This window comes from Helobdella robusta (genome assembly GCF_000326865.2).
Source record: "Helobdella robusta unplaced genomic scaffold HELROscaffold_14, whole genome shotgun sequence".
NCBI classification, from domain to species: Eukaryota; Metazoa; Annelida; class Clitellata; order Rhynchobdellida; family Glossiphoniidae; genus Helobdella; species Helobdella robusta.
The window spans coordinates 227767-244064 of NW_008703782.1; the positions used below are offsets into that span (position 1 = coordinate 227767).

At 32.5% G+C, this 16298-nt stretch overlaps 2 protein-coding genes across 2 annotated transcripts; one reads left to right on the forward strand and one right to left on the reverse strand.

Moving 5' to 3' along the window:
* Window positions 1-3691: 3691 nt before the first annotated feature.
* On the forward strand, window positions 3692-6371 carry HELRODRAFT_168651 (hypothetical protein; the record flags this gene model as incomplete). The annotated part of the gene is made up of 5 exons (XM_009014513.1): window positions 3692-4106; window positions 4362-4573; window positions 4968-5139; window positions 5234-5548; window positions 5746-6371. The coding sequence occupies 5 exons, from the start codon at window positions 3692-3694 to the stop codon at window positions 6369-6371; spliced, it is 1740 nt and encodes a 579-aa protein (XP_009012761.1).
* Window positions 6372-7692: 1321 nt separating this feature from the next.
* Window positions 7693-14703, reverse strand: HELRODRAFT_74366 (hypothetical protein; the record flags this gene model as incomplete). Its single annotated transcript, XM_009014514.1, has 18 exons — window positions 7693-8294; window positions 8451-8563; window positions 8818-9115; window positions 9334-9430; window positions 9726-9869; window positions 10111-10190; window positions 10510-10712; window positions 11055-11132; window positions 11402-11463; window positions 11693-11866; window positions 11964-12042; window positions 12358-12459; window positions 12853-12949; window positions 13210-13359; window positions 13744-13757; window positions 13848-14024; window positions 14104-14349; window positions 14591-14703. 18 exons carry the CDS (start codon window positions 14701-14703, stop codon window positions 7693-7695), a joined length of 2829 nt encoding a protein of 942 aa, XP_009012762.1.
* Window positions 14704-16298: the final 1595 nt, after the last annotated feature.

A 16298-nucleotide genomic window follows, 5' to 3' on the forward strand; every position in this document is an offset into this window, starting at 1 on the left:
TTCAATTAATCAATTGAGACACAATTTTAAAAGTAATTCACGAATAAGATTATTATTACTTTTATTATTTTAATAATAATTATTATCATTATTACTCTTACTATAATAATTATTATTAATATTAACATTATTATTATTATCATTATTATTTGGTGTTGTTGCTGCGTTGTTGTTATCGTTGTTATTTCGATTTGTTATTTCCTAGTACTGCGTTATAATTGTTGCCGCTAACTTGGCAACACTATTTAATTCATTGCAACATCCGTTTCGTCTTGACATTCCGCATACAAATACACACAAACACACACACATACACACACACATCACACACACACACACACACACACATATATATATATATATATATACACACACAAACATATACACAAAGAGACAAACACAACACAAACTTGTTACAGACAGACATATTTTAGCATTAAATTTCATTAAGACTTACACTATATTCACTGATATATATATATATATATATATATATATATATATATATATATATACATATACATATAAGGATTTTATATTTTTCCCAATGTATTATTTCTACTTTTTCATTCATTCTTTCATTCTTCCTATCTATCTATCTATCAATCCATTATTATCGACGTTTGTATTTTTAAATTAAAAAATCCTAATTACACTAATCGTGACTATCATCATCCTCATCATCATCATCATCATCATCGTCGTCATCATCATCATCGTCAACTACATATATTAATGATAAATTGGTATTATATATACATATATATATATATTATATATATATTTATATATACATATATACATATATAGATATATATTTTATATATATTATATATATATATGCATTAAATACTTTAATATATTTTTATATATAATTTATGGTTTACGAGTAACTTATTGGGTCGATGATTTATAATAAATAAAATAGGACTTAATCATTCCCTATATATATATATATATATATATATATATACTTATACATATATATATATATATATACACACATATATATACATATATATATATAGTTATGATGATGATGGTTATGATGATGATACTCGCATAAAACGGTGATCATGGTGATGATGTTTGATTTTTTTTCTAGCACTTTCGCGTTTAAATTTCCCATATTAATGTATATTTTTCATTAAATCCGGTAAGATTTTCTCATAATATTTAACAGCGAAGAGAAGTAGAATCGTTAGAATCGAATATCAAAAAATTAATAATAATAATAATAAGAAACAAATCGAAATAGCAAATAATAACAAATATCTAGCATATATAGCATAACAAAGATTTGTTATAGTGATGCAAGTAGACTAAGTCTGTGACAGAACCACTCTGAGACTTATTTTTAACATCCTACTTTATGCCAAGTTTGCTTCAAAGTTGTTAGTTCTTTCTGCGCATATCATTTCAACTATGATTTCCTGGGTATGAGAAAGATCTCCTTTCTTGAAGAGTGGCACTACGATTGCATCTTTCCAATTTGATGGTATTTCAGCCGTTGACAACCATTTATTGAAAAGTGTTAGCAGTGCTTCCGCAATGTCCTCTCTCATATTCCGGGGCTTTTATCTTCTTTCAGTCTCTGCCGTTCATCGACTTTCTGTTTCTTCGCAATTGTCGCATCATCTAAGACAATTATTTCATCACCATTAAAGGGTTTTGGCTGAGATGTAAAAATCTCTTTTGTAAATAGACAACTAAAATAAGAGTTAAGAACATCCGACATTTTTCGGTGGTCATCAGTAACGATGCCATCCGCAGTTGGAAGGGAGGGCCTATCTTGTCTTTGTGTTTTTACCTACCCCTCACATAGTTGAAAAAACTTTTACTATTAATTTTGATGTTACCTGCTAGTTCTGTCTCATAAATTTCATTAGCCTCCCCGCTACAACATTCCTAACAGTAATAAATTATAATAATAATAATAATAATAATAATAATAATAATAATAACAATAAAACAATAAACCGTCCAATCATTTAAAATTCGGCATCATAAGAGCAGTCAAATAAATATTTTTTTTTCTTAGAAATCATTTAATAATAACAACAATAATAATAACAATAATAATAATAATAATAATAATAATAATAATAATAGCAATTTATTAACGATTTTTTCTTCCATTTGTATTCTTTTTATTCTTCTTCTTCGTGTTATTATTTTTATTTTTATTGGCGTCACTTGTGTGGAAAAATAATTTTTAAACATTCTAATTTCTAAGCGCTATATACTTCAAGTGTTCTTTCAACACTAACAATAAATATAACAATTTTAGATAATAATAATAATAATAAACAATAGTAACATCAACAACAACAACAACAGCAACAACAACAATACCAACAACAACATCATCAACAACAGCACCAACAACATCAACAACAACAATACCAACAACGGCAACAACAACAACAACAACAATAGCAATAAAAATATAATAAGAATATAATATTTTCTACTTCTTTTCAATATTACTTCACTTCTCTACCGCAATAATTTAGCCTAGAAGTGTAATAATTAATTTAATGAAGTTAAGTACTGACAATTTAAATTTTAACGAACGAGTATGGTTGTATGTGTGTGTGTGTGTGTGTGTGTGTGTGTGTGTTTGTATGTGCGCGTTTGTATATGTGTATGCATGTTTGTTTGTTTGTTTGTGTATGTTTTATGTTTATATTTGTGAAAAAATGACGAACAATGAAGAAAACACCGTCAATGAAAGAATTCCATTTGAATGAATCTTCGCAGACAACATATGTCTAAACTTGTTTAAGTGTAAAAGCTGGTGAGAGAGAGAGAGAGAGAGAGAGAGAGAGAGAGAGAGAGAGAGGAAAGAGAAAAAAAAGAAGAATGAAAGAGAATAAGAAAAAAAAGAGTAGAGAGAGAGAAAGAAAGAATTATTACATAACTCATAAAGATTCTTCTAATAAAAATTCTTAAGAACATCTGAAATTTAATTTCAGAGAATAGCAGTATCTGGTAGAAATAAGAGCCAACAGCAGCAATAATAATAATGAAGTAGTATTAATAACGTAATAATATGATGATAATAATAAATAATAACAAAATAAAATAAATATGATAATAATTATTAATATTATAATTATAGTAACTATAACCATGCGATTCAGCGGCTTTAAGTTTTTGATGGCTGATATGTCGTATAAATTGAAGTAGTCTCAAGCTTAGATAGAAATTTTTTTTCGTCTCTTGATTAATTTAGATTTTTTCTCATTTTCAAAAAAATTACTATTATTTTCATTTTATTTATATTTTTAATTTTATTAATATTGATAATATTATATAATTGAAATAATTAACCGCAACGATCTTTCGTTCGTCTGTTGGTTCGTTCGTTTATATGGATGAACGAACGAACGAATGAACAAATGAATGGCATTTAAATAAATGAATAAACGAGTGAACAAATATATAAATAATTTAATAATTAAAAAAGTAAATATATGATTGAGTGAATGAACGAACGAATGAATGAACATAGTATCATTCAGTATAAATTGTTTTTTTTAATATTTTGAAAACTCGCCGTACAAATATGATGATAACGATGATTATGTTGCTGATGACGTCAACATCAGCAACAACAACATCAACAAAAACATCAACAGAAACATCAACAAAAAAATTTGTTGCAGTAAACGTAGCACTCCCCAAAATGTTGAAAGTTCAATTTCAACAGACGTTAACAACTACAATAAACTTTTCCTCCAACATCAAAAACACCAACAGAACTAGCGTCTCGATTAATATCTTATATCCGGAAGATTTGGCCGATATATCGGTAAAACTATTTGAAAAGGAGAAACAACCGGTTAAAAAATCGATTATAACCGAGAATGAACATAAATTATCGAGTACCGAATTTAAATCAAAAATACCATTTAAAAAACTGTTATTCAACTATGGCATTGGTATGTCCAATTCTGGCTTCAATTCAAAAACACTAAATAGAAAATCGGAATTCGTATATGCGAATGACGTAACGAATACCGATCCTAGTACGGGTAGATCCGATTACGAATCGACTGGGTATTCGGTTATGGAGAAGACGAACAAACAATCATTCACAGGTCTAAAAAACCTAACCTTAACAAACCACACACAAGCGATGGAACTAAAAATAACTGGGAAATGGGTGGGAAAAGGAATCGTAACTAATACCGTTTACGATACCGAGACGAGTAATTTTATTTCATTTTTGTCATAATATCATTAATTATATGTTATATTATTATTATTCATTTTAGTTATAATATTATTAATTATTTGTAATATTATTATTATTGTTCAGTACAAAACTGTAAAATTCATCGTAATTTTTCCAGATGAAATAATATACACCTGGAACATCACCCTCGTCGTTACACCGCCACCGAGTAAATTCGGTTTGTTTCCCATGTTCGGTATGTTTGTCGGATTTGCGGTAAACATATTCGGGTTTTCTTTAACTTTAAAAAGATCCGACGCCATGCCATTTCTCAAAAAACCGGTCGAGTTGGGAATAATCGCGTGCGGCCAGTACCTTCTTTTACCAGCGGTTAGAGTCGGTTTTTTCGGTGTTTTTTAATGGTTTACCTTATAAGAAAGAAAGTCGGTTTTTTTGGTGTTTTTTAATGGTTTACCTTATAAGAAAGAAAGAAAGTAAAAAAAGTAAGAGAAAGAGAGATGGAGAGAAAGAGAAAAGAGAGAGACAGAGACAAGGCGGTGATTAATTCAAGTAGCTACTTATAACACGATCATGATGATCTATTGATAATTCATTATTCTTCCTCGTTATTAACAAATCCTTGCTTATTAATTAATTCGCCGACGAGTATTACATTATCATTTTATGTATTATTATTATTAATATTATTATTATTGCTATTATTACAATACAATACCAAACAATACAATACAAAAATACCTTTAACATATTCTCCACAATGCAGATGGCGTTTTTGTTAAACATCATCTTAAGCCCGAATGCGGCATTCCAGTTCATATTCATCAGCATGTCGTCCGCCTCTAGCGGAGCTTTCTCAAACATCAGCACCATTCTCATCAAAGCCAGACTCAACCTTAACATCCTTGCACTCTTACTTATGCCTATTCTGGGTATAGGTTTGTATAATGTTCTCTGTTACACACACATACACACACCACACAGAGAGAGAAACACACACACATACACACACAAAGATATACACACACGCAGTAATGATTCCAGCTTGGATATGTACAGCAGGGAGCTATATCCTGAAAAGAGCCTTTCAGGATTATCAGTTCTACTTCCCATGGAAGGAATTTCTAATCCTGAAATCCCTATACATCATCCCGGGACTGATCGGGATGACTATTAATAAATATTTTCCCAAAGTTGCCGCCATTTTGACGGTCGTCATCAGGGCTATTGGGTTTGTTTGGGTGGTTAGTATGACTATTCTTATGTTGATTGATCAAACTTGGGTCCTGGCGTATGGAAGGATTTGGAATTCTGTTCTTGGGCCGGTTATTCTGCCAATAATTGGAGGTATGGGGATGATTTTAACGATTATTTCATGAACTATTTAAATGGAATCAATCTCAATCATTCATTCAAAAAACCAATCAATCAACCATTCAATCAATTAATTAATAACTCATCCGCCAAATCACTCAATCATTCATTCAACTTACCTACCAAGCAATGACCACATTATTCCCACCATACTACAATATTACCAACAGGTCTGACGATATTCACCATTTCGTATCTATCCGTCAGAGACATCAAAACCTCGGCCACAATAGTTGTTCAAGTAATTACGCCCAACCCCTCATACGGCGTACTGCTATCGTTACTCATGGTATCACCACCATACAATGCGATCTGTATTTGCATTTCAATTCTGTATTTCTGTACGATACTAGCGATTCTGATTACCTCGACGGTATTCGTTCGAACGCGACAGCGAATAGTCAGTCGGAGGAAGCAGCTGAGTCGGATCGAATATCCGACTATCGATATATCGACGGATAGCAGCAGCGCTAGTGAATGTGCCAACTCCGATACCGACATTGTAGGGAAGGAGTCGGGTGATACGAACAAATACCGACAAATAAAGAAGAGTAGAATGAAAATAAAAGACATCTTAAACTATCTTAAATTTAAAAATACTACCTCCGTTGTTGCTACTACTAATTCTACAACTAATAGCAACACTACTACTACTTCTACTAATAATAATGATAATAATGTTAATAATAATAATAATAATAATAACGATTCTACCTCCAATGATATTTGGTCGATAGATATACCCTCGTCACATAGTAAACCCGATGAATTGGATGAAAATAATAATAATGTGTAAATAATATTAATAAATAATAATAATAATACAAATTATAGCCAATGTTAAAACAACCCTATATAAAACACATACATACGAAAGATCATTTGTTATTGTCAATGGTTCTCTACATATCAATTTTGCAATACTTTGAAATAACAAAAAAGTTTATAATGATATTATTATTATTATTTTATTCTTTATAATATTTTAATGATATTATTATAACTATTATTATTATTATTATTATTGTTGTTGTTTTTTTGTGTAACATTTGCCCCCCAAGCATGCATGTGACGGTCCAGTGAAGATTTTAAAATAACAAGTTAAGGCTAATTAGAAATTTTTTTACCAATTAGTTCGGTAAATTAATTAATAAGCTAATCAATGAATCAATCAATCAATCGTTCATTCATTCAAATAAAAGAACTACTTCACATTACAATTTCCTTAATCAAATAATCGTAATATCAATCAATCAATCAAAACCACCACCATCATCTTTAAATAACTAATTTATCAATCATTCAATTAATTAATTAATTAATCAATCAATCAATCAATCAATCATTCAATTGAGTAAGTAATAAACAATTGAATGAAATTTAATAACAAAGCGCAATAAATACAATTTATGCTTCCAATGACCAATAGATGAACCTAAATACATACATACATACATACACATACACAAACAAACACACACACACACACATAATACTACATACAACATTTCCAATATATTTATACATACATGTATTTCTCATTTGTGTATATATATATATTGATATAAATTACTTGCTATATATAAAAATCTAAAACCTTTATATATATATATTATATATATATACACATATATATACGCATATACATACATACAATTACATACATATTAACATATACACTCATACATATATGTATATAATATTAGGTTTTAAAAACTTGTGATGAAAATGATAAAGACAACAAATGATAAAGACAAATCTAATAAATATAACATAATAACAAATAATTAATTTATTTAATTAATTAATTTAATTAATTAATTAAACTAATTTGAAAATTTGATAGACGAATGGATTGTTTCAAATAAAATCTAATGCAACATAAGATAAACATGCTGTGCCATTGTAACAAGCACATAACTCAACAATAGTAATAAAAATAACAATAAATAATAATAACAACAACCACAATTATAAATAAAAAAACAAAATTAATAATAATAAACAAATAATTTTAATGATATACAATAATAATAATAATGATAACCTGTGTGTATGAATATTAACAATAAAATCGAATTACCAATTTCACCTTATCCAATTAGCATCAATTACTATCAATGAAAGAGAATCTTAAAATCCGCATTTATATTAACAGCCGGCTTCCTAATCGTTAGCACCTTCAGCTGGCTCGAATACGACGTCACGAGATTGACCGGATGCTGACCTTGAGAGGTCAAGGTCACCCTGGAAGGGTTCTGCTTGACTCCGAGTATCAGTATCTTCTCGATCCAGGCGTCGGTGATCATACTACGGCCGCTTCCTTTGTTCAAATCAACGCTGGTGAAGGTAGACATGTTCTCCAGAGTGAACCGCCTGTGTACGAACTTGCCGTTTTTGTACTCATTCGAGTGGAAGTCGTCGTGGTAGAGGTCGCCTGTAGCCGACATTCTGGCGTCCAAAGTGGCGACAATAGTGTAGGGATCGTGCGCGGATAGCACGCTGGATCGCCTGACTCTTTCTCTAACCGGAACAATATGGCCACCGCGTAAAAAGGCGGGAATCTTCTGCAGATGTACAGGGACGTAGAGGTCCTGGCCGCCGTGGTAGGCAGCGTAGGAATCGAACTCGTACCAGAGTTCGTGTGCCCCTCCTGGCAAGTAGACGTTTATCCCCACACTGCCCTGGTCCACAACTGGCTTGATCAGGATGGCTGGTCCTGATGATGACGATGTGGAGTGATGATAGTGATGATAAAGATGACAACAAAAAACAAGCAATTTACCCAATAACCAAATGTAACTATTTTAATCATAACACGACATGGCACAATGGCAATACACAGCCAATCAGAGCAGGGCACAACAAAACCAACCAATCATATGCTGATCATCAAGACCAAACGTCTTGACATCAGACGGATATTCCACCCACAATGGCCTCATAACTGGAGCGCCATCTTTCTCAGAGTTGAAAAACTGGGTGTACCTGGTTTTAGAGTGAGCATTATGTCGAACAACATCTGAACAACAACGGAAACAGTGATAACAAAAACCGAAACACATTTAATTCATTCAACGGTTTTTGATGAAGATGTTTCTAACATTCACTCAACAGTCACTCCTAAGCCATTTTACACGAGCAACATCACATAACATGAGTTAAACCTCCAAAAAACTATTAAACAACAACAGCGAAAACGACAACAAACAAATCGCCGAAACTACAACGAAAGAGTTAACCAGTAAGGGAGAAGCATGTATCTAATCCTGATGGCCTGACGAATAGCGAGCATATTCTCGCGGGGTAGCAACCAGGGCTCTCGTCTCTTGGTGTCCAAGTGGGCGTGGGCCCTAAAAAAGGGCTGAAAAGCGGCAGCCTGATACCACCTGGTGAGTAATTCTGCATCCGGGCTCTTGAAAAACCCGCCAACATCGGCTCCTGAGAATGTGATGCCCGTCACGCTCAGTGAAAGTAGCATGGGGATGGTTACTTTCAGGTGCTCCCATTCCCCTGTGTTGTCGCCCGTCCAGACGGCACCTGTTCGTTCGTTCGTTCGGTTGGTGGTTGTTAGTGTTGGGCGGTTGATTGATTGATGGGTTGCTACGAGTTACAATAGTTTATAAATTAATCAGCCAGCCAGCCAGCAAGCGAATCAATCAATCAAAATCAATCAATCAGCCAGTCAACTAATTGATCAACCAATCAATCAATCAATCAACCAACCAACCAACCAACCAACCAACCAACCAACTAACCGTATCTCTGTGACCCGGCGAAGAATGCCCTGGACAGAACGAATGGTCGATCGTGATTCTCCGATCTCTCCAACAGACCTTCATACGTCGCTCGATGCTGAATGACGATAACGATAACGAATCAAGATGACTAAGATGATGATGATGATGATGACTGGATGAAGATGATGGTGACTGTGAGGATGAAGACAGTGACTGAGATGATGACGATGATGACGTTAAATGAGACAACAACGATGATGATGATGACAAAAATAGGTAAACATTTATATCTCCACACCACCTAAACAAACATTACCTCCGCTTACAATTGCAAAACATGCATTACAAGATATCCCCCCCATAAAAAAGGCAAACCCGAATATCCCCACCCTACCTAACAACCCACTAACGACATATAATCCATATATATTATGGATGTCCCTATGCTCCCAGCCATCGTTGTGCAGCAGATCTTTGGGCATTGTTATCTCAGGGCCGTTGAAGACAGATGGTTCGTTCATGTCATTCCATATGAAGAGGTCCTTTGTGGAACCCTTTGTGTTAGTTCGTGAGTTGGTGTGTGTGTGTGTGTGTGTGCATGTTCGGTGTTGTGTATGATTGAGGTGATATTAATAAAAGATAACGGATGAAAGAAAAACATTTTTACAGTAGATGGATATCTTAAATCAATGAATCAATGAATCAATCAACCAACCAACTAATCAACCAACTAATCAACCAACCAACCAACCAATCGACCAATCAACCAACCAACCAACCAACCAACCAACCAACCTTATAATTATCATACGAAAACATAGATGACCAGAACCTCCTCACATCTTCCCTGGTGAAATCCAGCCAGCTGGATGATCCTGATAACGATGACGATGGTGGTGATGATAATGATGATGACGCTAGGAATAAAGATGACCGTAAAGATAAAGATGACAATGATGACAACGACGATGTGCTGTAATTAAAGACGATTCTGGCAAACTCAGTTGTACTGATAAAATGATCGAAACTATTACAGCGAATAATCACATGATGATAATCCAATCATCGCCATCCTCAATCAACACTCCAATCACAATTCAACAACCAAACCTAACTCCGCCCTAAAATCATAACCGACCAATCATAATCCAGCAAACAACCAACCAGCCAACCAACCAGCCAGCCAATACAAACCTGGCCAGCACCACCCTTCAAAATCATTGCCCTGCCTGTCTTTGGTAAAGTACGAGTTCGCCTTCCCGTCCGAGTATAGGAAATAACCATCCTCGCGTTTGGTGTGGGGGTCCACTATGGTCACCATCTTGCGGCCCCTGGCGGCCAGTCTGTCCAACATTCCGACCGAGTTAGGGAATTTGTCAGAGTCCCATGTAAAGTATCTGAAGTTTCATTGGTTGGGAACATTTGTTGGGAACACAGCGAATGAAGTGAATGGATGAATGAATGTATGAATGAATGATAATTGAATGAAAGCATGAATGAATGAACGAACGAGTGAATGAATGGACAGATAAAGGAACAAATAAGTGAAACAGTAGACAAAAAATGAATGAACAAATGAATGAAAATATGAATGAAGAGATGAACTCATAATTTTAACAACACGAATAATTATTAACATAATTATAATTACTAATACTACTACAACTGCTGCTGCTACTACTACTACTAATACTACTACTACTACTACTACTACTACTACCATCACTACTACTACTGACTTTTTTCCAACTGTGTGTTCAATATCCAACCAGATAACATCCAATGGTATGTCATTCTCGTCAAATCCATCATTGACGCTGCATTCGAGTTAGATGAATGAATGAATAAATGAATGAATGAATTAATGAATGAATGAATGAACGAATGAATAGATAAATAGACAAATAAAAGAATTAATGGATAGATGGACGATCTAATGAATGAATTACTGATGAAACAAATGAGCAAATGAAGAATTTATCGAGAGAGAAACAGAAAGGGTGAATGAATGAATGAATAAATGAAAAAATAAATAAATGAATGAATTCATGAATGAATGACTCGATCGATCGATCAATCTACAAACTTGAAGACATCCTGTTCATCGTTATAATTCCATCTCGACTGATGGTATGCTAATGCAAATAACTGCAGATGTAAAATAATAAAAAAATAAAATGAACAATAATAATAAATATAATAATAATAATATTATAAAAATATAATAATAATAAGAAGAAGAAGGGAAAGAAGAGAAAAGATACAAGTTAGCAAAGCAAACAGCCCAACAAACAACACAAACAACACAACCTTACATAACAAACAAGGACAAAAGTTAAAAAAAAACGCGACCACAACAACCACTAGTTAGTACAACCGGCGGAAGTGACGTAGTTCCGGTCAGTTTGGCGTACTGCCTGAAGACGTCATTAGGCTGGGGTCCGAGGAGTATGAAGACGTCAATGATTCCGGATTCGGAGAACCAGTGGGTATCGATCAGGGGGATCTCCTGGTCACCCTTCACGAACTCCACCAACTTTGAGAAGACATTCTAGAGTGGAAGTGAAATGCGCTTCTAAGTGTGAATATCTGAGTGTGTGTGTTTTACATCTACACGCACACACACACGCACGCAAGCACACGCATACTTTGTCGGCAATATTGGAGTAGACATCAATCCATGTTTCAGCAGCATTCAACCAAAACAGACCAACTGTGTTCAATGCGCTGTGTTCAAAATTCAAAATAATGAATGAATGAATGGATGGATGAATGGATGAATGAATGAACAAATGAATGAATGAATGAAAGATAAAAATGAATAAACAAATAAATGAGTAGTTAGATGAAAAATATTAACTGGCTGGAGTAAATGAACGAATGAATGATTGAACAAATAAATGTACTCATGCATTTGGATAAAGAAAAATAACTACTTGCTTGAATGAACAAATTAATGAACGAACTAACAAACAAACGAATGAATGAATGAACGAATGAATGAACGAATGAATGAATAAACGAACAAATGTTCCTTCTTACTTGTGAGCTAGCATAAATGGCACACTTCCATATAAAGCCATTGGATTGTACAGCTCATACTCAAACACGTCCAGGTTGTACAACCTGTACGGGTCTGTATTCCTGGCGATCGTGATGATAATGATGATGTATGTGATGATGGTGAAGAAAAAGATGATGATGATGAGGATGATGATGTTTGTGACAATGATGTTGAAGAAGAAGATGATGATAGCAATAATGATGATCGATTATGACAACAATGGTTATGACAGAAAAGGTGATGAACAACAACACCAGCAACAACAACAACAACGACAACAACGACAACGACGACGACAACAACAACAATAAACAACAACAACAATCATAACAACAACAACAGTACAGCAATAACAACAATAATAACTTGAACAACAAGGACGACAACAACGACAAAAACAACAACAACAACAATCATAATAACAACAACAACAACAACAACAATACAGCAATAGCAACAACAATAATAATAACTTGGAGCTCTTGAGGGCAAATGAGTCGGCATGCTCTGGAATGCCGTAAACATGCTGGAAACCAGGAAACGATATGTCCAACCCCACTGATGTTGGTCCTGATGATGATGATGTTGGTGAAGATGACGATGATGATGATAGCGAAGATAATGATGATGATGGTACTGATCTCGCTGATGATGAGATTACAGTGATGATGATGATGACGATGATTCAAATGATGATAATGATAAAGAAGAAGAATGCTGATAAGATAATAATGGCCGGGATAATGATTGATTGGTCAGTCAATTGATCGATCAATCACCATCACCATAATCATTAAAATAAATCAAACAGAATGAATTTGAAGTAATACCTTTAGGCTTGGTATCGGTGTGGGTTTTGAATGTTTCCTCCCACATGTCAGGAGCATCATCATCATCATCGTTTTCATCATCATTATCATCATCATCATCATTCTTATTTTCGTTATCATTGTTGTTGTTGTTGTTCTCAGCTGCTTCAGCTTGTTGCTGCTCGCCTTGGCCTTCACCTTCAGGCTTTATGTTTTGAAGTAATTAGAATTAACCAACATAAATTAACATAAATTAAAGTTAAACACAGTTCAAACTAATAGTAAACAATCAGATAACAATGAATAACTTATAATCATACAAAATGAATATATTTAATTACAATATTATAGCAAAAAATCGCCAATACGGACAAGGAAATAGCATAAAATTGATCAACACTGGTAGCTAATTAACATAATTGCATAAATTTGCATAATTAAAAAAAAGCACCGCTCACTTTTTCAGTCTCTTCCATTTTAACTTCCTTCTCAACTTTTCTATTAAAAGAGGGGAAAAAATGGCTGAAATGTCATTCACTATTTAAAATGGAGTACTACTACTACTACTACTACTACCAATAATAATAATAATAATAATAATAATAATAATAATAATAATAATAATAATAATAATAATAATGATAATAATAATTACTTACATCTTTCTCTTCCTCAGATGTTCAACTTTCAACAATCCCCTGCTATTTATTGATGTCACTAATTTTTCATCGACCAGCAGATTGACTTGAAAGGGATCAAAGTAGATGATCACCTTGTTATTATTGTTGGCCGTTGATAGAGTCATCTTGCCACTGTCTCGGCCAATTATTTTAAAACTGCAAATCATAATAATGATGATTTTAAAAGTGGAAAAAACACATTCTAACTAAAGATATTAAAATTCAAAAAAATAACTTTTGCTCTTTGGGCTCAGACGTCAACACATCTCCAACGGGGACCTCATATCGTTTCTCAAGTGGGGATGCTTCGTCAATTTTAACCCTAACCGTATTATCAATTAGTGTAAATAGACTGACAGCTAAAGGTGCTGCCTTTGGTGATCGACTGTTAAGTTGGAATTTGACTGATGATTGAGAGATTTGCAAGGCGGTGGGGTCCACATAGTAAGGACTTTCATGTTCTGGAATGTCTCTCTGCCTCCTAAATAATTAGTAAATAATGCATATTTTAATTAGTGTTCTCTATTGACTAGCATTAGTTCAAATGACAGGAATAAATTGGTCTAAAATTTATTTTTGTAAAATATAATTTAAAATAATAATAGCCACCTGTAAAGCAATGTAGGTTTAATAAAAATAAATAAAATAAAGCATATTTTACAAATTTAAATTAAACAAATTAGAATATTTGAGAAAGTTGTCTGCTTTCTAATGACACTAACTTGCAGAATCCACTTTGTTGGCATGTCTTGAAGTTTCCCCGATCTACTGAATGAGCAAGGTGACAAAATGATGCCAGGACCCCAACAATTATCAATGTCTTCCACCAATCCATTATTATGTGATAACAAATTTGACTATGGTGCTTCTTTTTAATTAAAAAATTAAATTAAATAATAATTAAGCTTATTTTTATTATAATTATTTAAAATAAAATTTTAATAAAATGCCTAATTAATTTAAATAAACTAATAAAGAAATGCGAGAAATAGAAATAAAATGATATATAAAATTATAAACACAACTATTATAACAACAAACACAAAATTCCCTAATTAAATGCACAACTAACTAAATTAGTGAAAAATTAGGAGTACATCAGGAAATGTTATCCGTAAAAGTGATAGACTACTTCACTAGAAAAAAAGAAATAATCTGAAAAGTGAACTTAAAAAAACACATCCATGTGTACTCGGACAGTGATGACGTGTTAGTAACTAACTCACCAATTCAAACGAAACAGAAAATTATGCAAATATAAAACTTTTTTTAATTATTCAAATTCCTAATTTAAAACACAAAAAACGCTTTTTTTGAACTAATACGACAAAAAAATTAAATTGAATTTAACGCAGTAAGCATTGGACACGAATTCAATTTTTAAAACTAAACATTAATGAGCCATAGAGTATCAGGGTTTCAGATGTTAATTTAAAATTTGACAATAGCAGTTTTATGTAATATATCAAAATATACATGTGTTACGTTTATAAATATTAAACTTTAATAATTTTTTTCATTAATTTTCGATTTAACTTCTTATTTAAGTTATTTTAATCATGACATCCTAATACGACAGCATTTAGTATCATTTCATCCTGTCGTTCACTATTCACCAGAAAAATTTAGGTTAATTTTTTTAGGTAATTCGCAGTTTAAAATGATTAAACTGATTAAAATACTGGGTAAAAGTCCCTACATCCACGTTAAAAACGAGATGTCCGCAACCGGAGACGTATTAAACCAGTTTTATATGATAGCAGTCAGAAAATGAATATAAAAAGAGAAAAGTTCATAGATTTATAAAAACAATAATTTATAGACAGACAGATAGATAGATGGACAGACAGACAGACAGATAGATAGATAGACAGACCGACAGACAGATACACACGTATATATATACAAATAAAGACAGCCAGGGCAGAAAAACATGTTAGTTTATTGTAAAAATGATTGCAGTGAACAATTAAGTAACGCTAAATATCACTTCGATAACAATTTGAAATAAATCAATTTAGGTAATAATGAAAATAGTTGAAATAGATAATAAAAAATAACAATTTTTTTCAACAACTTTTGAAAGACATTTAGTGAAATTTTCTACCTATAATAAATAAATACCACTAACAGCAAATCTTTCAACGTACTATTTCAAAATTTGGGTATAATTTTCAATAAGGCAAGAGTATAAAATTCTACAGAAATGATCTATAAATAAACCAAATAAGTTAAAACTTAGGAGATAATCATTTCGATTTAAACATAAAATAAATTTTAATTATATAAAAAAAATTAATTTTTCTCAAATACATCAGAAATCGTGTTACATCTATTGCATAGTTACATTAGAGGAAATATACATGTATATTTAAAAATCCTCACACTTAAAATCTCGACATGTTTTAATTATAACATAAATTGACATCA